Here is a 27,665-nt window from a genome sequence, read left to right as displayed (position 1 = left end):
AGATACAAGGGTTCAATATTTGTTGAATATTAGTACTAGGCTAGGGCCCACTTGTGGGATTAAATGTGCCTCTGGATAATGAAAGAATGGAGCTAATAACAAAAAGGAAGGGAAATAAAAAATTTAGACAGACGTATATAAAAAATGTAAAGAGAAAAACAATAGGAAGAAAGAAGACAGAAGACAGCAGGATTCAGGCAAGGCAGTGATAGTGCCTAGTGTCAAGATTAACAGTATCTTAGGTACCTAACTTACTTTACATTCTCACAAGCTCAGAAAATAAGAAAATAATCAGTTGCTAAAGTATTACTTTTCATTTTCACTAAAAAATATCCAATTTTTCTCTCTTTGCTTTACAAGCAAATCTAGCCTTACACAGGTAAGAAAAAGAACTCCTCTCTCTCTCTCTCTCTCCATATATATATATATATACACACACACACATATATACACACATATATATACACACATATATATATACACATATATATATACACACATATATATACACATATATATATACACATATATATATACACATATATATATAAAATTATACAATGCTTCCTGAGTTATAATACAATGAATCCATCAGAAAAAGATAACTTGTTGTAGGAATATTAAGTAGAATTATATAATAAAGTGGTATGTACATGACAGGAACAAGAATAAACATCTAAATAAAATATTTGATTTATATGAAAGTAAAGAAAAGGGATTTTAAGCAAAGTTCTATGTATTTGTGAAAATACTCCATTTGTTTCAAAGTCCATTATGAATTTACAATGCCCATCGCTTCTTAGCCTTTTGGCCAAGATCAAGAGTATGAATTTACAATGCCCTTCACACATTATGTACAGAATACCTCGATTATGTATTTACTGATGTTTATGCCTTCTAGCTCTAAAAAGATGCCTACCTTGTTATTTCCTGATATTCTTTCTGTTTCATTTTCAATTTCTTGTCGAATTTCATCAAAATCCGTGTAAAGCTAAAATTTTTTGAAATAAAAAGCAAAAAATTCAAAGTTAGATCAAAAGTTCTTAAGTTGGAGGGGGAGTCCATGTATTTCAAAAGGATGTCTACGTATTTGCTTCAGAGAATATATAAATAAATTCTAATGTATACATATCATTTTCTGAGCTAAGGATTCATAGTTTTTATGTTTTTTGTTGTTGTTGTTTTTTGAGACAGGGTCTGACTCTGTCACCCAGGCTGGAGTACAATTGCACAATCATGGTTCACTGCAGCTTCAACCTCACATGCTCAAGCCATCCTCCTGCCTTGGCCTTCCAAGTAGCTAGGACTACAGGTGCATGCCACCACGCGGGGTTAATTTTTTTTAGTTTTTATAGAGACATGGTCTCCCTATGTTGCCCAAGCTGGTCTCGAACTCCTGGGCTCAAGCCATCCACCCATCTTAGCCTCCGCAAGTATTGGGATTACTGGCATGAGACACCGTGCCTGGCCATTATGAACTTTCCAAAGCTTCCTGACTCCACAACAATTGAGATCACTAAATCAGAGAAAATCAGGCTCAATTTCAAGTGTATTCCAATAAACAACTGTGGTTAGAAACATTACTAAGATTTATTTTATGAGGAATAGTTACAGTTACTTCAATATAACATATTCTGCCAATGATTAGAAACTAAATTATCAAGTACTCATACAAAATATTATTTTCAACATTATGTCTTCATTATACGCATGTGTGATTACCTTATTTTTGGTATGAAGAAATTTACCCCATTCCTCTGCTTCCACCCCTGGAAAAAAGAAGAACTCATTTATTGGAAACTGTAGAAACTACTTTTTATCTTTAGTTAGGAATTCAAAAAGGCAACATAATAAAACACTTGTTAACTTGTATTAATTTTGCCATTAAGTACAAGGTAACAAATATTTTAAGGTCTGCTAAATTATATTTTTCTAAAATTACATTTTCTGCTAAATTATATTTTAAAAATTGTATCATGTATTTCAAAAACATGACTAACTTCAGGTAGAGCTGCTCACAGGTCTTCCCACCAGCTGATTTCTCTTCATATTTTTTGTGTAATTATATTATAGTAAAATAAATATTCATTATTTTTAAAACATCTTACATATAAAAGTGTTTTCTGATGAAAGTAAAGTTAGTGGCTAAGAAGAAAAATTAAGAATCCCACTGAGGAGTGCAAAAAGCAAACACAACAGATTTACATGTATGACTCAAGGAAAAATTTTACCATATGTCAATGAAACAGCTAATTCTTCCATTCTTTTCAAAAATTTGGTTCCCTGTTGGTTACCTGTAGAGTCACAAGTTGCTGTTCCTTTAAAGAACACTCTTATTATTATAGAGCTAGCTGCTGCGTAATTTATATACACTTTCAAGGTGATTTTTCCCCAGGGTCAAGACTGTTTTCCCTTAGAACTGGAGGCAGGAAAGAAAGAAAATAGAAGAAAAGAAAAAACAAGAACTATGGTATATGCTCTATAAGGAGTTGCCACTCTCCATTAGTTTCCAGTCATAGGTCTGTTCCTCTTGTACTTGCTGAAAGAAGGAAAATATATTCACTGTTGCACTGTGAAGTAGTCTAAAACTTGGAGAGCAAGATATATTCTGTTTTTTCTAGAGAAACCAGAACTGTTTAATTGTGGGAAGATAATCTAACTATCTCCTCCAAACACAGCTATTTTACTTTTGTCAAATTCAGAGGTTAAATTATCTTAATTAATAAGTTTATTGGATAATGCATATCAGCCACGTGATGTCTAAATAAAAATGATTATAAGATATTCAGATAAATATAAGAGTGTGTCAGTCCTTTGGCAGAATAAAGGTAAATAAAACGGGATCCTTTTTGCAGATAAAATGCTCACCTACTTGTAGCTTAGTACCTTCTTCCAAGAAGTCTCATTGGAGGACTGGAGTAATCTAGGTGAACAGAACTCACAAAATGCAAGTACTACATACCAAAGAGGTGTTTCTAATTTACCTTATTATATTTAAAAGGCCTGGTTTCACAAGCATATCTTCAAAAATAAAAATAAAATAAATTACATTCACCACCAAAAAAGCTTGCATTTTGATACAATGCCAAAAAAATAACAAGAACCACTGAAACCTGCAATCAATGTGGATAGGCAAATAAAAATGGAAGGAAAAAAAATGCACACAGCCTGTAATAGTACATAAGCACACATGCAGGCATAAGAGAAAAAGGGTCAAAAGCAAATGGATAGAGGAAACCTTTAGAAAGGTGTCTTGAGTTTTTCCATGTAGCAGGGTCTGTAGTTAAAGAGAAACAGCACAGAGTAAGTTAAGTGCTTATCCCTAAAATTTTAAACCTTATTAAAAATTCAAATGTGCAGAAACCTGATCACATTTCAAAATGCACATCGCATTCAATCATTCAAAATTCACAACTAGAATTAGAGGGATGTATATTTTTTCAGTCATAGAAACAAAGCATATTGCATGCCTTATTTTTAACATTTTTAGGAAACAAATTTTCCATTACAATTAGTTCTGTCTGGCGTGTCTGTAGATAGTTATCTCAATTGATTGTTCAGTCAGTTACAGATGGAACTCCTTGTTCTATTTCCCCATTTCTCACTACTGCACTTGACTAGTCTAAAAAATAAAAATTAATTTTTTAAATTAATAATAATTGTTTCTAATTCTGACACAAATGAAGCAGAATTAATCCACTATTCAAAAATTTGGGCAAAGCATAATGACTTACACCTGTAATCCTAGCACTTTGGGAGGCCAAGGCAGACGGATCATCTGAGGTCAGGAGTTCAATACTAGCCTGGCCAACAGGGTGAAACCCTGACTCTACTAAAAATACAAAAATTAGCTGGGCCTGGTGGCAAATGCCTACTATGGTGAATCCCAGCTACTCGCGAGGCTGAGGCAGAAGAATCACTTGAATCCAGGAAGTTGCAGTGAGCTGAGATCACTGTGCCACTGCACTCCAGCCTGGGCGACAGAGCACGACTCTGCCTTAAAAAAGAAAACTGCCTGAGATATCTGATAAGCTACTATGGGAAAAGATACATTGCCTGATTTTTTTAAATCTACAAAATATACTAAATACATCTTTCAAGACCTTAAAAGTTGGTAAGTATATCCAAGTATTTACCCCATTAGCTAAAACTGAGCTTTATAAGGGTATTTTATTTGAAATACATATTGGATTTAATAGAACACTGCAGAAAGTTAACTCTTCACCTTCGTGAACTCAATCTAAAGGGAAACTACTATGTGTATCACAGCACCATAAGCAGAAAACTTAATCCTATCTTTCTTCTTTAATTCTGATGTATAATTTTACTGCCTTTTGGCAAGCAACGGATTGCTTTTACAAACAGGTTACTTAATGAAATGGGGGTAAAAATTCAAATTACACCCAGATTTTATAGCATTCTTCTATGAAGCATGTATGTTTGCACTTTTTTTTTTTTTTTTTGAGACAATTTTGCTATGTTACCCAGGCTGGAGTGCAACGGCACAATCTCGGCTCACTGCAACCTCCACCTCCTGGGTTCAAACCAATCTGCCTCAGCCTCCCGATTAGCTGGGATTCCAGGCGCCTGCCACCATGCCTAGCTAATTTTTGTATTTTTAGTAGAGACAATGTTTCACCATGTTGGCCAGGCTGATCTTGAACTCCTAACCTAAGGTGATCCACCTGTCTCGGCCTCCCAAAGTGCTGGGATTTACAGGCATGAGCTGCTGCGCCCAGCCTATGTTAGCATTTTTTTAAAAAAGAGAACAAAAATCTTTTGCTTTAGTTCAACAACTTTCTCTCCCTAAATAAATTCTCATAATTTTTCAAATTTCCACTGACACTGTTCAAAGTATCATATATGGCACAATTTTGGCCTTTAGTCAGCATGCTACTTTTGGATTTTTTCTCAAAGGAAAACAGAAAAGCTTGATTTATTTCTTACAAATATATGAAAGATAACTGTGGAGTTCAGTTCAAACTGAACCACCACTCCACTCTAAAACATAGCTTAGTATTATTTTTAATAAGTTAACAGAAAATTATTTTACATTGGCAGAATAGGGGACAAGCTGAGATGACCATAAATCTACATATTGACACCTCAATTATCCCACAGTTGGCAGAACGAAGAATCCTGTGCTAAATGAAATTTCCTGATAATTGAATTACACATATTAAACATGATTTTATTTTAGCCAGTTTTGATGGAGCTACATGTAAAATGGATTAGACTTCTCCATGTCATCTCAGAATGCACGACTTTGAACGTATTATTGGTAACCAGGTTTTTGTTACGTAACAAAGCCTTCATTGGCTAAAATCCCTACACAAAATGTTAGTAACTGATTTCCTTTTTTTTTTTTTTTTTGAACATTTATGTTTTTCTCCCTTTCTCCTCTCTTATTATCAGGCTGTCAGGTAGTTTACACTCTTCAGCTAACGATACTGTTTATCTGCTTCATGGTTTCTAATTTTCTTTGGGTTAGAATGATTTATTATATGGCCAGGCGCGGTGGCTCACGCCTGTAATCCCAGCACTTTGGGAGGCCGAGGCGGGTGGATCACGAGGTCAAGAGATCGAGACCATCCTGGTCAACATGGTGAAACCCCGTCTCTACTAAAAATACAAAAAAAATCAGCTGGGCACAGTGGCGCGTGCCTGTAATCCCAGCTACTCAGGAGGCTGAGGCAGGAGACTTGCTTGAACCCAGAAGGCGGAGGTTGCGGTGAGCCGAGATCGCGCCATTGCACTCCAGCCTGGGTAACGAGAGCGAAACTCCGTCTCAAAAAAAAAAAAAAAAAAAAAAAAGAATGATTTATTATATACTAGAATTGTTCATACCAAGGATAAAGAAGCTTTGATGAAAACCTAAGGAACTGTCTATCCTAGAATAAAACAAGTGAAATCTAGTACTCAAATTTATATAATCTATATTGTGTTTGGGGTAGCTGAGTTGTCATTTTATGCAAGTATACATACAAAATAAGCACTAAGCTTGGAAAAAAACAATAGGTAGGCAGATTTACTGACCAACCACCAAGAGGAGACATCAACAAAACACAGTGGACATAAAAACAAAAGGATACCAAGGAGCTGACCCTTCTGTAGCCGAAATCCACACTCTTTCCTAACAAGCAAAATTTTATCTAAGGAAATACTGCCCACTTTTCAAATAGTTTCTGAGAGACAGAATATCATGCGCCCTCTCAAGGTGAGAGAAGAAAATTAGAAGTTAAAAAAAAAAAAAAAGAGAGAGAGACCTAGTATCATATAATTTATTAAAGTCTTAGTTTCAGGTGTTTGGTAAATTTGATGAAATCAGTAGGGATGAAATTTTATGCTAGACATTTGAAGGTGAACCACAGATTAATCCAAAATGATAAATTCAAGGTTCAGAACTTCAATAATAAGTATTAGTGAAATGCAAAGTGATGAATAACATACCCAAGCTACCCAGTGTAATTAAAAGGCTCCCACATATCCACTGGTAGTCTATCTAAAAATATTCCTTGCAACATCTACAACTACACTAACTTGCTTCAGTGACCAACATTCTAGAGTCATAGCAGATGCTCATGAGGTTATTTCCCCCATTAAAAAATAATCACCACCACCAACAGCTCCTATAGTAAATGAAAAAATCAGACACAGAAATTAAAATAAGTTCACTTTTGTCAATACTATCATCCCATCTTAAATCAGAATAAGAAGTAGAATAAAACTGCATTGAAAACAGATCCCTGCAGATAAGTAACAGATATTGGTACTCTGCTGCAAAAGTAATTTAATAATTACAGCTATGAGAGTTCTATAAATAAGAAAGTCTGACCAAATACTGAACTAAATAGGAAGATTAAATACATTACTCTCATCCAACATTTCAAACCTCACCAATATAATATAGGGTACACATTTGATAAGCAACTTGAAATCTGCTGATAGACACAGACAGCATTCCCTAAGGTATTTTCAATTTAATCAAAAAGAACGGTTATAAAGGACAATGCATATTTTCTTCTTTTAATACACAAAAGAATCAGAATTAGGAGTACATGATAACAGCAGAAAAGGGAAGGTGAGATAACATTGCTCAGCTAAAAAACAGTCATTTTAATTTAAAAAAAAAAAAAAAAAACTTTAAAACACTCCAAAAAACACTTAAAATTTTTTCTTTTTTTTTTTTCTTTTCTTGAGACAAGATCTCACTCTGTTACCCAGGCTGGAATGCAGTGGCACAACCACAGCTCATTGTAATCTCAACCTCCCAGGGTAAACCCATCCTCCCACCTCAGCCTTCCAAGTAGCTGGACTGCACACCACCAAGTCCAGCTGATTTTTATGTATTTTTGTAGAGACAGGGTTTTGCTATGCTGCCCAGGCAACATTTTTTCTTTAAAATAATTAATTTCTGTTTACTGTCTCACTGGATCCTCCATTATATAATATTAACATCAGTTTACTAGGCTGAGTTACTCAAAAGGAACTATTCCCAACAACTTTACTCATGGTCTTTCAAAACATGGACAGATGTGGTAGCTCACACCTGTAATCCCAGCACTTTGGGAGGCCAAGGCGGGCGGATCATTCAAAATCCTGAGTTTGAGACTAGCCTCCCAACAAGGTGAAAACCCGTCTGTCCCTACTAAAAATACAAAAATTAGCTGGGTGTGGTGGCGGGTGCCTATAATCCCAGCTACTTGGCAGGCTGAAGCAGGAGAATCGCTTGAGCACAGGAGGTAGAGGTTGCAGTGAGCCAAGATCCCACCACTGCACTCCAGCCTGGATGAGAGTGAGGCTCCATCTCAAAAACAAAGCAAAACAAAAACTACTCTTTTTTTTACATTAAGAAAGATGCATACTATTTCTCCTCACAGGACTTCTGATTATGCTACAGCCACTAATTTCTAATTCTCTAATCAATTCGTATCTTTTTAAGAATAGATTGAAAAATGAAGAGCTATAAAATAATTCTTATCTCAAATCTGAAATTTACCATTTTCTTCTCCTGTTGTTTTTCGTTTATCTTCTTGTGAAACATGGACCAGTTGCAGAATGAGAGGTCTCCGGGTGACAATTCCAGTACCTCTGGGAAGCAGGTCCCTCCCCACCAGGCTTTCTAGTACTGAGCTCTTTCCACTGCTCTGAAAACAGAATATATGTAAGAGCCAAATGAGTTTCTTAACAGATTTTTTGTTAATTCAATAAACTATATTAACAAAGCAACATACAGAATTCTTTTAAAGGAAAAATTGGTGCAGAGACTTTTTAAATGAAAGATACTTTTATTTCCTATTGCATAATCTATTTGTTTTGAATCCAAAACTAGAAAATAAAAACTCTGTTCTCCCATAATTTTCCCACTTTTTTCGATACTCCACCAACCAGGTTTCAACACCTATATAATATTGGTGTATATAAAATCATGTGCATAATATGCAGTTATGTGTAAATGAGGCGGTAATGCGTATCTTTTTCTCTAACCTTCTATTTTAATTATTATTAATATTACAAGGTGTCACTCTATTACACAGGCTGGAGTGCAGTGGTGTGATCACAGCTTATCACAGCCTCAACTTCCCCAGGCTGGTAATAATCATCCTACCTCAGCCTCCCCAGTAGCTGGGACTACAGGAATGCACTACTATGCCTAATTTTTGAGTAGAGATGGGGATTTGCCATGTTGACCAGGCTTGTCTCAAACTCCTGGACTCAAGCAATCCTCCCACTTCAGTCTCCCAAAGTACTGAGATTACAGGCATGAAATGCTCCTGGCCTAACCTGCTTTTATTTTTAATGTAATAATCAGGGATACTTTTCCATATCAATACATTAACTACTTCTGTGTTTAATAGTTAAAAGAGGGGCCGGGCATGGTGGCTCACACCTGTAATCCCAGAACTCTGGGAGGCCAAGGTGGGTGAGTCACCTGAGGTCAGGAGTTTGAGACCAGCCTGGCCAACATGGCGAAACCCTGTCTCTATTAAAAATACAATGATTAGCCAGGCATGATGGCATGCACCTATAATCCTAGCTACTCAGGAGGCTCAGACAGGAGAATCACTGGAACCCAGGAGGCAGAGGTTGTAGTGAGCCGAGATCATGTCAATGCACTCCAGCGTGGACGACAGAGCAAGACTGTCTCAAAAAAAAAAAAAAATTAAAACAGTATTCTACTGTGTGTAAAACCAAATCTGAACTGATGAGCATTTAGATGTTTTTTGCTATTAACAATGCTGCAGTGAACATGCTTATACATATAATCCTACTCACTTATCCTATTACGTCATTCAATTTAGTTCATTTAAGTTAAATTGCCATGATTAAGTAGCATGCAGATTTTAAGCATTCATAGATACTGCCAGACTGCAGAGAAGACAGCACCAAGCTGTATTTCCAACAGTTACCAGTTCATTCAATTTGCTGCAGCACCATCAGTATTAAACAACATTGCTTTTTGAATCTTTGCTACTTTGATAGATGGATACTGACAGCTCATTTAAATTTGCATTCCTTTATTATTGAGGTCAAGTATCCTTCTGTTTAAGGGTTTTCTGTATTTCTCCTTTAGTGATTTGCTTGTTCAAATTCTAGCACTTTATATATTTCATATTAGTTTACAATAAAGTTCTTTATCCATAAGTATTTCATTTTTCATTATTTTAAATATTTTCCAACTTTTTATTTTGAAATATTCAATGCTAGAAAAAAAGTTCAAGAATGGTAACAGTGAATACTCATCTATCTTAACATCATAATTCACCACTTTTTAACTTTATGTCTCTCTCTCCTTACATGTACACACAAAGACATTTTTTCTTTTGCTGTCCCATTTGAGACTTAGTTACAGAAAACATGATACTCCACTTTAAACATTGTGGCATGCATCTCCTAAGAACAAGGACATTCTTCTATAGAACCACAATACAATGATCACATTCAGGAATTTTTTTTTTTTTTTTTTTTTAAAGAGGTGGGGTCTCATTCTGTCATCCAGGCTGGAGTGCAGTGGCATTATCATAGCTCACTGCAGCCACTAACTTCTGGTCACAAGAGACCCTCAGGCCACCTCAGCCTCCCGAGTAGCTGGGATTCCAGGAGCCAGCCACCATACCACTTACATTCAGGAAATTTAACACACATACAGTACCAATAACCAATTATGAAATAATCAAAAATCTCTCTTTTTTGTCAAATAGCTGGATAACTAACCAAAATATCAATACTAATAGCTAATGGAGTAAATAATCAAATATATAAACCTCTATTATACATTTAAAAATATTTCTAAATTTGCCATTTTTCTTCAGTTTGCAATAAACTGTTATTTTTCTATACAGTATATTCTGTACTCTTTTTTTATTAGTCAAAACTTGTACTTTTAACATTTATTTTCTACAAAGAGAAAAATCCTAATTTCCTCTGTTATATCAAACAGGGCCTACAGGAAGCAGATGGCCCACTCAAATGAGATTAAAGAGGGTTTATTTACAAAGCTGTGGGTGAGGCTTAGAGGAATCGAAAGGGATATTGCAGTAACCCAGGCGAGTAACAAGAGAGAAGCTCTCATCACCCCTAAGCCTAAAAGAAAGGACCAGGACTAAGAGTGACACACCAGCCAGCCCAACGCTCCTACATACAGGATGTATGAGATGCGGGAATCAAGACCGGGACTTTTTTCTCCTCTTTCCTCCAATTCCCTGCCAGAGTTCCTCATTTCCACATCCAATCAGAAAACAGAGGACATAGGGGCTCATTCATGTTGTCCAGAAAGGTCCCCTATGACGGAGAACACAAATGCGGAATGGATCTGGAGAGTTAAATTGAAAAATACATGTCTGCAAAACCACAGTTTTGATACCCCTCTCATTAAATAAAATGGGGTGCTTTTCATCATTTCATTCCTGTACTCTCATACTGTACTCTGAAATAATTTTAACAACATATAGACATTTCCTGTTCTTTATATGTCTGACAAAATGTGTTCATAAAAAAAATCTAATTATCTTTTTCAAATTTATAAGTGTAACTACTCATAATAGTGTTAGAATTTGTTCATTTTTCTTATTCCTAATATTTTATTTATTTTATTTTTTTTGAGACAGAGTCTCGCTCTGTCACCAGCCTGGAGTACAGTGGCAAGATCTTGGCTCACCTGCAACCTCTGCCTCCCGGGATCAAGGAGTCTCCTGCCTCAGGCTCCTGGATAGCTGGGACTCCTTGAGCTGAATCATTAGCTTATTTCTCTATTTCAGCTACCAACATTTCTAACCCTCACCCACCCCTAACACAAACATAAATTCTCCGAATCAGTCATCTCTATCTTCTTTCTTCCACACCAAGAACTGTGGTTCTCGGTGACACAGTTTGTGACAGAACTAGAATAAAACAATTTGCTTTTTATTTCATGTTACACACAGATTCTCAAAATAATAACACCAATATTATCACCAACGACATTTTTACTGAAAGTTTTTTAAATGTTTTGCATATAATCCCTCCATTCTCCTTCCCACCCCTTTACAGACCACATTGTCTTTCAAACCCTCATTTGGTCTTAGTTATGTGTAATACAAACCACCAGTCTTTAATGTGTCTCTAGTCATTCTGATTCTGACATCCATCCTCTAGTAGATTCCTTGGGAAGGGTTAATGGGGACAGTATTCTTCAGGTTCTAGCATATTGTTTGTGACTTTTTAATTTTTTTTAGAGTCTCACTCTATCACCCACGCTGGAGTACAGTGGCACAATCATGGCTCACTGCAGCCTCCACCTCACCGGTTGAAGTGATTCTCCTGCCTCAGCCTCCCGAGTAGTTAGGATTACAGGGGCATGCCACCACACCCAGCTAATCTTTGTATTTTTAGTAGAGATGGCACTTCACCATGTTAGCCAGGCTGATCTCAAACTCCTGACCTCAGGTGATCAGCTCACCTTGGCCTCTCAAGGTGCTGGGATCACAGGCATGAGCTACTATATCTGGCCCTGATTTTCCTTTACTTAAAAAGGTAAGAGACTTTGTGACTTCTACCTGTATGTCTCAAGGATTTTCCTTTTCCTTTAAAGTCCAATAATTTTTTTTTTTTTTAGAGACGGAGTCTTACTCTGTCACCCAGGCTGGAGTGCAGTGGTGCGATGTCAGCTCACTGCAACCTCCACCTTCCGAGTTCAAGCAATTCTCCCGCCTTAGCCTCCCAAGCAGCTGGGACTACAGGCATATGCCATCATGCCCAGCTAACTTCTTGTATTTTTAGTAGAGTCAAGGTTTCAACATAATGACCTTGTGATCCGCCCGCCTCGGCCTCCTTTTGTTTTTCTTCAAAAATGTGCTTGAGATTTGACAACAATCATTTAATACCGTGGACTTTTGAAAGAGGCCTGGCTCTGAACAACTATTCTACCTTTATACTCTAAATCCCCCTCTGATGTTTTCATATAGTATTCAAAAATATAGTTTCTTGCTTTCTGAGATATCTTAACTCTGTTCACCTCCCCTGCTTTTACCTGGACCTTCTCTTCCTTGGTCTGTATTCTTCAGAGGATACTCAATAGTATCCTCAGTTCCTTCTTGTTGAGAGGACTGGGCCTGGAAAGGAGCTTTGGTTAAGTTTTAAAGTTCCATGAAGGAGCGCTAGTTCCTTCAGCATTTACAACTGATTGCTTTCACTCACCATATGCGCAACACCCTTCCCAATTTCCCATTTCAGCTGGTACTCTGAAATTGACCCTTTAAGCCTTCTAGTGATTGCCTTTGGGTTATTTACAATTCTCCACTTCATCAGATGTTCCACTGCTTCCTTCTGCTTCTTCCATTATGGACAATAATGGTTTGTTCCCAATCTACTGGTATTTGAGTGTTTGTTGAGAAACATAAGTCAACTAATTTTCTTGTACACGTTTTCTATGTGTTTTTGGTTTTCCTATCCTATTTGTTCTGTTTTTAGGGGAAAGTCATATAGATATTTAGGAAACTACCACTGCTGTCATCTTCCCAGGATCCCTAATATGGATATTTAATCCACTAGAAATACCAAGACTAATGTCTAGTCTTATAAAAGTTATTTTATACTTCAGTCATAAAAAGGAATAAGGTACTGATGCATGCTATAACATGGATGAACCTAAAAACATTATTCTGCTAAGGGAAAGAAGTCAGTCACAAAACACCACCTATTATTTGACCCTGTTTATATGAAATGTCCAAAATACGGCTGGCTGCAGTGGCACACGCCTGTAATCCCAGCACTTTGGGAGGCCAAGGTGGGCGGATCACAAGGTCAGGAGTTCCAAACCAGCCTGGCTAACACGGTGAAACCCCATCTCAACTGAAAACACAAAAATTAGCTGGGCACGGTAGCACATGTCTGTAGTCCCAGCTACTCAGGAGGCCGAAGCAGGAGAATTGCTTGAATCCAAGAGGTGGACGCTGCAGTGTGCCAAGATCACACCACACTGCACTCCAGCCTGGGCGACAGGGTGAGACTCCCTCTCAAAAAAAAAAAGAAATGTCCAAAACAGGCAATCTATAGCTAGAAAGTATGGCTGTTTAGGGATAGAGTGAAGGAGAATGAGGAGTGACTAATCAATACAAGTTTCTTTCTGGAATGACATATTCTAAAACTAGTTTAAGATGAGGGAAAGGCCAGGTGGGGTGGCACATGCCTGTAACCCCAGTATTCTGGGAGGCTGAGATAGGCAGATCACTTGAGACCAGGGAGTTCAAGACCATCCTGGGCAACATGGTAAAACCTCATCTTTACAAAAAAATTTAAAAATTAGCCAAGTGAGGTTGCACATACCTGTAGTTCCCAATGCTCGGGAGGTTTAGACAGATGAATCACTTTAGCCCAGAGGTTTGAGGCTGCAGTGAGCCATCATCATGCCACTGCACTCCAGCCTGGGCAAGAGAGTGAGACACTGTCTCAAAAAGAAAAGAAAAAAGAAGAGTTTAAGGTGATGGTTGTGTGACTCTATAAATATGCTAAAAAAAAAATAAAAAAAAAAAACACTGAATTACACATTTTAAATGGGCGAATATTATGGTATATAAAGTATATCTCAATAAAGCTGTTAAAAAAAAATAAAAATAAAGGAGAATGCTTTTTTCCCCCCATTTATTTATTTTATTGCATTTTAGGTTTTGGGGTACATGTGAAGAACATGCAAAATTGTTGCATAGGTACACACGTGGCAGTGTGATTTGCTGCCTTCCTCCCCATCACCTACATCTGGCATTTCTCCCTTTGCTATCTCTCGCCAGCTCCCCACCCCCCAGGAGAATGATTTTCTTAAACAATATTTAGAAATTGTTTAAAAGCCATGGAAAAAAAGATAATTCAACCATAATAAAATTAAAACTTCTTTTCCTCATAGAAAAAAATTCAGGGAAAACATTTGTGATCCATATAACTGACAAATCATTGGTAACCAAAATGTATAAATAACTCCCACAAATCAATTTTTTAAAAAAACCTAACAGAAAATAATGTGCAGAGATATGAACAAAAACTCACAACACAAAACCACAAAAGGCCAAGAAACATAAGATGCGCAAACTCACTTGTAATCAGGGGGATGCAATAGAAACCACAATGAAGTACCACAAATTCAATATGTGACTATACAAAGTACAGATACAAATAAACAAACTTGACTCTGTTGGTGGGAATGTAAATTACAACCATCCTGCAGAGCAACAGCAATATCCAAAAAAAATAAAAATAAATATACCCTGTGGTGTGGCAATTATTCCTTGACACGTTAGAGAAATTCTCAAACATGAAACATTTCTATGAATATCCGCTGTACCACTGTTTACTAAAACTCCTATAACAAACACTGGGGAACATGCAAATGTTCAACAGGATATATTCCTATAATGGACCATTACATAGCAGCATAAGTGAAAAAACTAGGATTATATGTGTGTATATAAATAAATTTCACATAATGACTGTGTAAAAAAATATATACAGATTACAGCTACTTTGTGATTAATAGTGAGTGGAGCTTCCACCTGACATATGTCCCTATTACATTGTGAAAATATACAAATACCTGAAACGTAAAAATGAGCCTCATGTTAAGATGGATTGGAAGGACACTGTGACTGGTTCTGTGTGGACTTTGGTAGCACTGTGATTCATTTGATGCTTCTAGAAGCCACAAAAAAAACTATGCACTGGAGAAATTATGGACTCTATGTTCTTATGATGACTAGTTAGTTCTGAAGCACCTGGACATTATCTGAAGACTTCATTCTTGTAATAGAAGATAAGATTTCATCCCAGACTCCAGTGGAGTTCAAATGTGAAAACAATTATACGAACTGCTTTGGTCATTTCAGAATTGAACTGAGTCACTTCTTGGAAAATAAAGCTCCTACCCCAGGTTAGGCTGCTGTTAAAATAAGTGTCTTCTACCTAACATGTACTCATGGTGACTAACTCTTGGAGACTCTAGAAAAATGAGCTAATACACCAAAAAATATAAAATAAAAAAATATATATTCAAAACATTCAAACCAAAACTTTTAACATATTGTCTCTATTCCTGAGATTAACTTCATCTCTCCGCTTACATTTTAATTTTGCTTAAATGTAAATCTTATTCTACAGAATGGAATGACCAAAATTTTTCAAAAATAAAATATATATCACCACTCAAAAGGAAAAACAGAGAAAATGGTCACAGTAGGAATGAATACAGAATTTTATAATCACAATTTCCCTAAGAACTATAAATTTTAAATATAACTCCATGCAATAACATTTACTGTTGCAGATTGGAAGTCTAATGCCAGTCTGATTCTCCTTCCCTTTTAAGAAAGCTTTTTTTCCCCCTCCTATTTCTATTTAGAAGCTTGTAGTATTCTTTTAATTTCAGAAATTTAACCAGGGTATGTCTCTTCTCTCAATATTTATGTCCAGCAATTGAGACCTGAAGATGTCTTACTTCAGCTCTGGGGAACTTTTGTCTGTTACCTGTTTGATTGTTGTTTCTTTCATCATCTGCTCCAAGTGCTCTTAACCAATCATCTCTGATCAGGCTTTTGGCTCTCTTAGCTCTCACCTTCAACCTTTTATCTCTAATAAATTCCATAACGTATGTTTTTGATCTGCCTTTTTAATGATATGACTTTTTAGGACAGGTTGTTACAGACTTAATTGTGTCTTCCCAAAATTGTGTTGAAGCCCTAATCCCCAGTACCTCAGAATATTTGCAGACAGGGCCTTTAAAGATGTGACTAAGTTAAAACAAGGCTATTGGCATGGGCCCACAATCCATACTGACTGATATTTTTGTAAGAAGAGGAAATTTAGACACAGAGACACCATGGACACAGCAAGAAGGCAGCTATCTACAGGCCAAGGAAAAAGGCCTCAAAAGAAACCAAACCTGCTGACACTTTGATCTTGCACATCTAGCCTCTAGAACTGCGAGAAAATAAACTTCTGCTTTTTAAGCCACCCAGTCTGTGATACTTTGTTATGGTAGCCCTAGCAAACTAATATAGAAGTTACAAATTCAACTGCCCACACACGCAATGAATCAATGAATCAATCAGACTTTGGTCAAAATGACATCAGAATGTCAATCATACCTCAGTAAAGTTATTTTTTAAATGCCATCATATTATATTCTCCTGACATTCTGTATATGAAAAATAAGAATATTTCTAACATCTGCCCAAAAATGCTTTTTAAAATGTACAGCCATTTTAATCAGCAATAATGACTAACATTAATTGAACATACTGCATAGCTACCACCATTCCAAGTGATTTACCTGATTTAAGTCTAACAACTCTATGAGATGGTTACTATTTCTCAATTTACAGATGAGTTAGCCGATTTTTAGAAAAATTATATAACTTGCCCAGATATACTTAGGTAACAACAGGGATGAATTACAACCCAGGTAGTCTTCACCTTTCCCACTTTTGATGCAAATGTAAAAGTAGGAAATATTTCATTGCTTATTTTGCACTATACAGAGCAGCACATGCATGATGATAACTGGCAACCAGTGAAGGCAACCTGAAGAAATAGCTGTGGCTAACTAGATAGTGACTGACCCACCTAAAGCAGGTATTATTCAAATCCACTGGGAATATGGGTGCAGGGTTGTCAGATTTTCTGATTTTTAAGACAAAACCAGAAATCTGGGCCTTTCAACTAAATCCACCAATTTTTAAACATTGGCAACTAATTCACTTTTAATACTGTATGTGTCAACAAACACAGACCAAATAAAACACATCTGTGGGCTCCCGAGGTTTTTACCTCTCACCTAGATTCAGTAATATAAATGATTCTGGCTTCTTCAACCATTGGTTATATCAGTGCTTTTTCCCCGACATGGTGATTTAAACATCCAATGTCTAGGCTCTTCCTAGGAACTCAAGAAGCTACAAGTGTTCTAAAGCAGCAAAAATCACATCTAGTTTGCCTTGAAAACAGGGGTCCATTGGGACAAGGCCTTCAGATCTTTTTTTCCACAAACTCCCAAAGCTGAATCAATATCCTGTATTATATTTAGGAGCTAAAAATTTGTGTGCCTGGTCTCAGTGTCATCTTTCAGTTTTCGTTTCTTCCAAATTGCACTGTATTGGGATTTTTAGTGTTTTGAATATATATTTTGAGATGTGGCCTTTCACTGAAAAGGTTTTGTTGTGTTTTTAGTTCTTCCCTAATAATCAGCATCAGCTGGGGCTGAGGAGTTATTAATGTTCATTCATACCACATTAACCAAAGCTAATTTCTTATTTAATTCCTAAATTTTAATTTTTCATTGTGTAAGGCAGACCTCTCAATTCTTTATTTTGATATTAATCAAGATATACTTCTCTTAATATTTTACATTTTGAAATAATTTTAGATTTACAGACGGTTTACTTAATATTTGCTTCATTTATTTAAATATTTCTAGGAGTGTCCTTAGAAATGTTAATTTTATGGTATTTAAAATAGCTAAACTAGGCCACGTGCAGTGGCTCACGCCTGTAATCCCAGTGCTTTGGGAGGCTGAGAAGGGTGGATCACCTGGGGTCAGGAGTTCAAGACCAGCCTGACCAACATGGAAAAAACCTGTCTCTACGAAAACTACAAAATTAGCCCAGTGGAGTGACACATGCCTGTAATCCCAGCTACTAGGGAGGCTGTAACAGGAGAATTGCCTGAATCCAGGAGGCAGAGGTTGTAGTGAGGCAAGATTGCGCCATTGTACTGCAACCAGGGCAACAAAAGGGAAACGCCATCTCAAAAAAATAAAACAAAATAGATAAACTGTTTCTACCATTTGGCTCAAACCCTCTACCTAATGACAGAATATAAACATGAAGTTTAAACCACTTCATAATTTCCAGTTAAAATGTGGGGTGTTTTTTAAGAGGGCGGGTATTGCTGGGCATGATGGCTCACACCTGTAATCCCGGCAATTTGGGAGGCCGAGGAGGGCGAATCACCTGAGGTCGGGAGTTCAAGACCTGACCAGCATGGAGAAACCCCGTCTCTACTAAAAATACAAAAATTAGCCGGGCATCGTGGTGCATGCCTGTAATCCCAGCTACTTGGAAGGCTGAGGCAGGAGAATCGCTTGAGCCCAGGAGGCAGAGCTTGCGGTGAGCCGAGATCACCCCATTGCACTCCAGCCTGGGCAACAAGAGCGAAACTCTGTTTAAAAAAAAAAAAGAGAGAGAGACCAGGTCTCACTATGTTGCCTAGGCTGGAGTACAGCAGCTACTCGCAAGAGCAATCATAGAGAACTACAGTCCTCCACCTCCTGGGTTCAAGCAATCCTGCCACCCAGTCTCCTAAGTAACCAGGACTACAGGCACAGGTCACCACATTCAGCTTAAAATGTTGTTCTTATATGAACTTATAACTTAGTAATATTAACACATGAAGTATCCAAAATCCAAACTTTCTAAAATACTGCAGACCTAACAGTCCTCAGGAAGGAAATTTTTATTTGTTATAAAACTACAGGCCCAATGCTTTATGGATCACTCAAGAGTGAGACATTCAGGTATCTGACAAGGCTATGAACTTGAATACCAAAAGTATCATCCATGAAAATCTCCACTTCTTCCATAAAAACATGAAAAAGTGTTATGAATCTACACATCCAAGAAGCTCGATGAACTCAAAGCAAGATGAACACAAAGAGATACACACATTGAGATAAATTATAATCAAGCTGTTGAAAGACAAAGACAAATGTTAAAAGCAAGAAGAGAGAAGCTAAGAATCATGAACAAGGGATCTTCAGTAAGAGTAACAACAGGTACAACAGATTTCTTATTAGAAACCACAGGGGCCACAGCTGCTCTGCCTATGGAGTAGCCATCCTTTTAATCCTTTTACTTTAATAAACTTGCTCTCACTTTAAAAAAAAAAAAAAGGAAAGAAAGAAACCACAGGAGCCAGAGGCCTTAAGATAAGTGCCGAAAGAAAAAGCTTTTCAATCAAAAATTCTAACTTACAATAGTTAAGATGCCAATAAAACCTGAAACAACCTGTAGAGGCAACCTATAGAGGCAATCCCCATCAAAATCCCAACTGTCTTGTTTACAGAAATGGAGAAGCCAAATCTAAAATTCATATGGGGCCCACACAGTGGCTCACGACTGTAATCCCAGCACTTTGGGAGGCCAAGGCGGGTGGATCACAAGGTTAAGAGATCGAGACCATCCTGGCAAACATGGTGAAACCCTGTCTCTACTAAAAAATATAAAAATTAGCTGGGAGTGGTGGTGCACGCCTGTAGTCCCAGCTACTTGGGAGGGTGAGACAGGAGAATTGCTTGAACCCAGGAGGCGGAGATTGCAGTGGGCTGAGATTGTGCCACTGCACTCCAGCCTGGCCCCTGGCGACAGAGCAAGACTGTCTCAAAAAAAAAAAAAAAAAAAAAATTAACCAGGTGTGGTGGTGAGTGCCTGTAATCCCAGCTACTTGGGGGCTGAGGTGGTTGGATCGCTTGAACCCAGGAGGCAGAGGCTGCAGTGAGCCAAAATTGCTACACTGCACTCCAGCCTGGGTGACAGAGCAAGACTACCTCTCAAAATAAAATAAAATAAAATAAAATTCATATGGAATGGCAAGAGACCCCAAGCAGCCAAAACAATTCTGAAAAAGAAAAACAATGCTGGGAAAATTATACTTCTCAAATTTAAAATATACTCCAAAGCTACAGTAATCAAAGCAGAAAAGAACTGAGAATCCAGAAATAAGCCCATGCAATACATCTTTGGTTGGCTGGGCACGTGGCTCATACCTATAATCCCAGCACTTTGGGAGGCCAAGGTGGGTGGATCACCTGAGGTCAAGAGTTCAAGATCAGCCTGGCCAACACGGCAAAACCCCATCTCTCTAATACAAAAAAAAATTAGCCAGGTGTGGTGTTGGGCACCTGCAGTCCTAGCTACTTAGGAGGCTGAGACAGGAGAATCACCTGAACCTAGGAGGCGGAGGTTGCAGTAAGCCACAATCGTGCCACTGCACTCCAGCCTGGGCAACAGAGTGAGATTCTTCTCAAAAAAAAAAAAAAAAAAAAAAGAAAAAAAAAATCTTTCATCAACCGATTTTCAACAATAATACCAACTCTATTCAACAGGGAAAGAACAGTCTCTCCAATAAATAGGAGAGTCAACTGGAGAAGCATATGCAAAAAAATGAAATGAACCCCTACACCTCACAGGAGACAAAGATGTACTCACAATGGATGAAAAGGCTAAATATAAGACTCAAAACTATAAAATTAGGGAAAAAACATATAACAATAAAAATAAATAAATCTTCATGGCTTTGGATTTGTCAGTGCCTTAGATATGACACCAAAATCATAAGCAATAAAAGAAAAAAGTTAAATAGGCTTTAATCAAAACTAAAACCTTTTGTGTATTGAAGGACACTAACAAGAAAGTGAAAAGACAAGGGTGTGGTGGCTCAAGCCTGTAATCCCAGAACTCAGGGAGGCCAAGGCCAACAGATCACCTGAGGTCAGGAGTTCAAGACCAGCCTGGACAATGTGGTGAAACCCCACCTTTACTAAAAATACAAAAATTAGTCAGTTGTGGTGGCGCACACCTGTAGTCCAGCTACTAGGGAGGCTGAGGCAGAAGAATCACTTGAATCTGGGAGGTAGAAGTTGCAATGAGCCAAGATCGCTTTTGCACTCCAGCCTGGGGAAAAATCGAAAATCCGTCTCAAAAAAGAAAAAAAAAAAGAAAGAAAAAAAGGAAACCTATAGAATGGGAGAAAATATTTGTATATTACAATTCAACAATAAGACAACCCCAACAAGCACATGAAAAGATGTTCAGTACCATTAGACATTAGGGAAATGCAAAACAAAACTACAATGAAATACCACTTCATACCCATTAGGATGACAATCATCAAAAACTGATACCAACGAATGTCAACAAAGATATAGAAAAACTATACCCCTCATATGTTACTGGTGGGAATTTTTAAATGGTGTAGCTGCTGTGGAAAACAGTTTGGTAGTTGCTCTAAAAGTTAAATAAAATTATCACAGAACCCAACAATTTCTGTCCTAGGTATACACCAAAATAACTGATAACAGGTATTCAAATACTTGTACACAAATGTTCATAGCAGCACTATTCACAACAGCCAAAAGGTAGAAACAACCAATTGCTCATCCATGTATGACTGAATAAACAAAATGTAGTTTATACATATAATAGAATATTATCCAGCCATTAAATGGAAAGGAAAGAATAGGGAGTGACAGCTCAATAGTACAGTTTTCTTTTGTGTTGCAATTGTTTTGGTCCTAGACAGAGATGTCATTATGAATGTACTAAATGCCACTGAATTGTACACTTTAAAAGGATTAATTTACATTCTATAAATTTCACCTCAATTTTGTTAAGTTAAAGCAGCAGCTCATAATCTAGACAACAAAAGAAAAGGAAAAACCATAAGTTTATCTAACAACACAAGAAAACAATGCATCAGAAGGAATTAAACTATAGCTAATAAATATTAAAATGTAGATAGCAGTGCTCATGGGAAAAAAAGAGACATCAAACTATGAAGAGACTTGGCCATCAGAAAAGGAAACGGCATAGGGGTCAAAAAGTGCTTTTCTTCAAATAAGGAATTCCAGAATGATTTAGCACTTAAAAAAAAAAACAAAAAAAGCAGACAGTAACAAGTGTTGATAAGGATGTGCAGAAACCAGAACCCTGGAGGGGATGTAAAATGGTGCAGCCACAGCTGGGCTGGGTGGCTCACACCTGTAATCCCAGCACTTGGGAGACGGAGGTGGGTGGATCATTTGAGGTCAGGAGTTCGAGACCAGCCTGGCCAACATAGTGAAACCCCGTCTCTACTAAAAATACAAAAAGTAACCATGCAGTAGTGGCATGCACCTGTAATCCCAGCTACTCGGGAGGCTGAGGCAGGAGAATCGCTTGAGCCTGGGAGGCAGAGGTTGCAGTGAGCCAAGACTGCACAACTTCACTCCAGTCGGAACGAGAGAGTGAGACCCTGTCTCAAAAAAAAAAAAAATTTTTAATAAAAGACTAAAAAACAGTGCAGCCACTATGTAAAACAATTTGGCAGTTTTTCAAACAGTTAAACATAAGAATTATCACATGACCCAGCAAGTCTACTCTTAGGTATATACCTAAGAAAATTAAAGACCCATATTCACACAAAATGAATGTTCATAGCAGCATTATTCATAATAGCCAAAAAACAGAAACAACCCAAAAATCTATCAATAGAATATTTATTATTCTGCCAGGCTACATAATAGATGAACCTAAAAACATTATGTTGAGTGCTCACACCTATAATCCCAGCACTTTGGGAGGCTGAGGCAGGTGGATCACCTGAGGTCAGGAGTTCAAGACCAGCCTGGCCAACATGGCAAAGCCCCATCTCTATTAAAATTACAAAAAAATGAGTTGGGTATGGTGGCACACGCCTGTAATCCCAGCTACTCAGGTAGAGGTTGCAGTGAGTCAAGATCCATTGCACTCCAGCCTGGGCGACAGAGCAAGAAACTGTTCTTAAAAAAAAAAAATTATGTTGAACAACAGATGCCAGACTCAAAAGATAAAATCACATATTATAGGATTCCAGTAATGTCAAATATCCAAAGCAGGCAAATCCATAGAGACAGAAAATGGATTACTGGTTGCCAGTGACTCCTTTTTCCAGTATCATGCATTTTAAAATCCAATAATTCACTAATATTTTTCAAATTAGGGTCTAGAAACCATCTCCATATCAGAATCACCTATGGTCCCTTACCCACATCGGGCTTATAAAATCAAAACCTGTCAGAAGTTAGGGGAGGACAAAGCAGGAGGGTAACAGCTTATGGGCAGAAGTTTTATTTTTCAGGTAATAAAAATATTTTGGAATTATACTATGATGATGGTTGTACAACTCTGTGAATGTACTAAACACTGCTGAGTTGTGTACACTTTAAAATGGTGAATTTTGTTATATGAATATTTCAGTATTTTTAATGTTGAATTTTTAAAAGTTGATTTGCAAATTGGTAATTAAAATCCAAATTATTAGCCAGGCACAGTGGCTCATGCCTGTAATCCCAGCACTTTGGGAGGGTGAGATGAGTGGATCACTTGAGGTCAGGAGTTTGAGACCAGTCTGGCCAACATGGTGAAACCCTGTCTCTACTAAAAATACAAAAATCAGCCAGGCATGGTGGTGGGCACCTGTAATCCCAGCTACTTGGGAGACTGAAGTAGGAGAATTGCTTGAACCCAGAAGGCGGAGGCTGCAGTGAGCTGAGATTATGTCATTGCACTCCAGCCTGGGCAATGAGCAAAACTCCATCTCAAAAATAAAATAAAATAAAAATAAAAATAAAATCCAAATTATTTTTAAGCTGGGTGAAGTAGCTCACACCTATAATCCCAGCACTTCCGGAGGCCAAGGCAAGAGGATCATTTGAGCCCAGAAGTTTGAGACCAGCCTTAGCAACATAGTAAGGCAGAGATTTTTAAACATTTTTTTTAAATTAACCAGGCATAATGGTGTGTGCCTGTAGTCCCAGCTACTCAGGAGGCTGAGGTAAGAGAGCTGCTTGAGCCCAGGAATCTGAGTTTACTTACAGTGAGCTATGGATTATGCCACTACACTCTAGCCTGGATGAAAGGGCCAGATCCTAAAAAAAAAAAAAAAAAATTTAAGATCCAAATTGTTTTTCCTTTTACATGTATCTGAATGACTGAAGATGGAATGCTGAAATCACCAAAATAAAAGGAAAAGTGTGAAGTACATTACTAGGAACACTAAGCCAGAGTCACAGGTTAATGTCATCTGCATTAGGATACCTATATTGGATGGTAGTTTAGATTACAAGCCTGGAGGGCTCCCCTTTCCAATTCTTAATTTAAGAAATAGGATTACATTTCCCAAGTTGAGTCACAAAAGCTGTTTTAAGTCTTATCTCCTCCACCTGCAAAGTTTACCATGGTCTAAAAGTATCAACCTTCTCTCTCCCCATTGTCTGTTCATTTGACACAGATGATCCCCACCAGGGAAAAAGAAAAGCAATTGATTTAGCTAACACATAAAACAGGTGAATGATTGATAGCTGTAAACATGATTCCCTCACCTCAACTCCTCCAAGTCCCTAGCCCCCAAATGATTGTTATATAGGCATTTCATAAAACTAAAGTTTAAAACATTTAGGGGTCAGCAATGGTTGCCTGGGAAGTGATACACTGGAGCAAGAATGCCACCAAAGTCAGCACGGTACTGGATGATAGTATGCCAGATTCAACTTCCCCGAATTATTCCAGCTGTTCCCAGTATCACGCATTCTAAAATCCAATGATTCACTAACATAGTTTTCAAATCAGGATCTAGGAACCATCTGTATCAGAATCACCTATGGTCCCTCACCCACGCCAGGCTTATAAAATCAAAACCTCTGGGGAACGGATCCAGGAAACTTATTTTCAAAGTGATTCTTAATACACACTCAAGTCTGAGAATCACTGTTCCAAAAAGTTAAACAAGATAGAAACTGCCTTTTTTTGTAGTGTGTTGGGAAAACAAGAATCTCTTCTAAATTTGGTTTGAATACTAGTACACCATTACTTTGTGATGTCTGCCATTTTTACTCTTTGCTGTTGTGTAACATATATACACCTCACATTTATAATTAATGGAGTAGTTGTACAGTGAGTGAGTTCCAGACATACAAGTATTCTGTACTTAGTTCTGCCTAGTAAACCTATTGGCAGTAATCGTGTCTTCAGAATCGTGTCTTTGCTGGTATAAATTAGCCAGGTGCTATGGTGTGTGGTGTGTGCCGGTAGTCCCAGCTATTCGGGAAGATTGCCTGAGTCCAGGAGTTTGAGGCTGCAGTCAGCTATGATTCTGCGATGGCACTCCAGCCTGGGCAACAGAGTGAGACACTCTCTCTTAAAAATAAAAAAACAAACTACAGGTGTAGTCTCTATATTATCCCTACCTTAAATGTCTTCAGTTTCTATCTTGTTTAACTTTTTGGAACAGTGATTCTCAGACTTGAGTGTGTATTAAGAATCACTCTGAAAATAAGTTGAACAAAATTACATTCAATACAAAATATTCGGCTTGGCGCGGCGGCTCATACCTGTAATGCCAGCACTTTGGGAGGCCAAGGAAGGCAGATTGCCTGAGGTCAGGAGTTCGAGACCAGCCTGACCAACATGGTGAAACCCTGTCTCTACTAAAAATACAAAATTCGCTGGGCATGGTGGCACATGCCTGTAGTCCCTGCTACTCAGGAGGCTGAGGCAAGAAAACCTCTTTAACCCAGGAGGCGGAGGTTGCAGTGAGCCGAGATGGCACCAATACACTCCAGCCTGGGTGACAGAGTGAGACTCCGTCTAAAAAAAAAATTCTCATAATTTGTTTGATGCTTCTAAGTCTCCAAACATTACATTACAAACATTAAGTGTTACAAATACTATAATATGTAGGCAAGATTGAGCAGAATCTTTCCCAACCGTATCGCAGACCAAGGAAATGTGTTTCTGAAAAAATTTATATTGCTTCAACTAAAAAAAAACCAAAAAAAAAAAAAAAAAAAAAAAAAGAGTACAGGATGTCTATTCTTTCCAGTATGCTTTCCAGTGTTTGGATAGCCACTAATATTTTGAACATTAAGTTGCTTTTCATAATATTTATACCCTATACCATGCACCTCATGGAAACTGATGGGGAAAACGTCACCTTCTCAATGGAAAAGATACTACTAAGAAATGAAAGCACTTAAAATCAATATACTAAGTAATTTCTAAAATCCGTTTCTCTGAACTCTAATCGAATTCCTATGATTCTTAGGTCAATAAAAGCAGCAGGCAAAGAAAAGGAAACTTATACTTCTCTATCACCCTAGAAATAACATTTATTTCCTCAACACTTCTGCATACAAAAAAAAATTATGAGTTAGCTATGAGAAGACCAGAGAAACTTATGCCCAATTTAGGTCACGATCACAAAACTGTGGAAGACAAAAACCACAGCCTACGCAGAAAAATCGGATACTCCTTCCCAACACCGGCAGAACTCCAGATAACACGTTTTGTTTTTTTAAACGCTGCTTCGGCGTTCTGGAAACCTGGAGGAGTTACACTGCAAGAAAACACTGGCGCTCTACCGTAGCGCCTCTGAGCTTCAACAGCGCGGTTCCGAAACTAACTCCGAAGTCCCTGCGCAAAGCAAGGGGGAAATAAAACACACGCCGCACGAAAGCCAACCGCGATGGGCCCAGTCAGCCCACCAAGCCCAGCGCGGCCCCGAGTGCCCCGCGCGTCCCCCAGGTGCCCTTGGAGGCAGCGGCACGCGGACGAGGCCGCGCCGGTTCCCAGCGGACTCCAGTTCCGCCCGCCGGCCGATCCTTCCCTCTCCTGGCCCCGGGACCCGCCGGGCCAGTCAGGCCTGCCGCGCCGGCTCCGCCCCTGGCCGGGCCCCGGATTCTCCGCCTCGATGCAACGCTGCTCCGGGCCAGGAGGCACGGCAGAGCCCGGAGAGCCCTGGGGCCCCCAGCAAGGCCCTCCTCCCACTGCCGCAAATGATGGCGCGAGAGTGGGCGCTGCCGCAGCCCCGACCAGGCCTGCTGCCGGGGTCTGGCCAGGGCGAACGCCGCCCGTGGCACTCACCTGCGTTCCCACTACAACGATTTGAGGCAGCTGGATGATGTCGGCGCCCACCGTATTGAAGACGTCCTGGAGCTTGTTAATGACAGGAATTAGCGCCTCCATGACTCTGAAAACACGGGCCCCAGTGCCCGCCGGCCGCGGCAATGAATGGGGCTGGGGCCCAGAGTTCGCCTCCTTCCTCCTCTCCTCCGCCCTCTCCTCGGGAGCCGGCACCCATTGGACCGGGGCCGCCGGCTACCTGCCCCCCTCCCGTCAGGCCATGCGCTGCGAGGGGGGTGAAGAGAAGCAAGGCCTGCTGGGAGTTGTAGTTCAGGCGCGGAGGAACTCTATCTCCCGTGGCTTCCAGGAGGCTGCGCGGCACCTGCGGGCCCTGGCCTGGGCCGGGGATGCTGCGCAGGCTCAGGTCAAAGGCAGGAGTGAGCCAGGAGCGTAGGAGGAAAACCATACATTTATGCCTGTCCTCAAGGCACGATGGATGTGACAGTGCCGGGT

The 27,665-nt window shown here is 38.6% G+C and overlaps 1 protein-coding gene across 11 annotated transcripts in view; it reads right to left on the bottom strand.

Moving 5' to 3' along the window:
- Positions 1–27,439, bottom strand: part of DNM1L (dynamin 1 like) — a 62,275-nt gene extending 34,836 nt beyond the window's left edge. For 4 of the 11 annotated variants that reach the window (XM_032248290.1, XM_032248291.1, XM_032248295.1 and 1 more), the window contains exons 1-5: positions 27,174–27,415; positions 8,000–8,147; positions 3,239–3,277; positions 1,723–1,769; positions 920–991 (exon numbers count right to left, since the gene is read on the bottom strand). In XM_032248290.1, the coding sequence (XP_032104181.1) occupies positions 920–991; positions 1,723–1,769; positions 3,239–3,277; positions 8,000–8,147; positions 27,174–27,275 (408 nt within the window). In that variant the 5' untranslated portion in view covers positions 27,276–27,415. The other 7 variants (XM_032248292.1, XM_032248293.1, XM_032248297.1 and 4 more) reach the window with 4 other exon arrangements.
- Between the last annotated feature and the right edge of the window lie 226 nt (positions 27,440–27,665).

This window comes from Sapajus apella, unplaced genomic scaffold (genome assembly GCF_009761245.1).
Source record: "Sapajus apella isolate SASKATOON/1434 unplaced genomic scaffold, GSC_monkey_1.0 scaffold66, whole genome shotgun sequence".
Taxonomy (NCBI): domain Eukaryota; kingdom Metazoa; phylum Chordata; class Mammalia; order Primates; family Cebidae; genus Sapajus; species Sapajus apella.
Note: the sequence above shows the minus strand (reverse complement) of the source record. Positions and strands in the feature narration are given on the sequence as shown.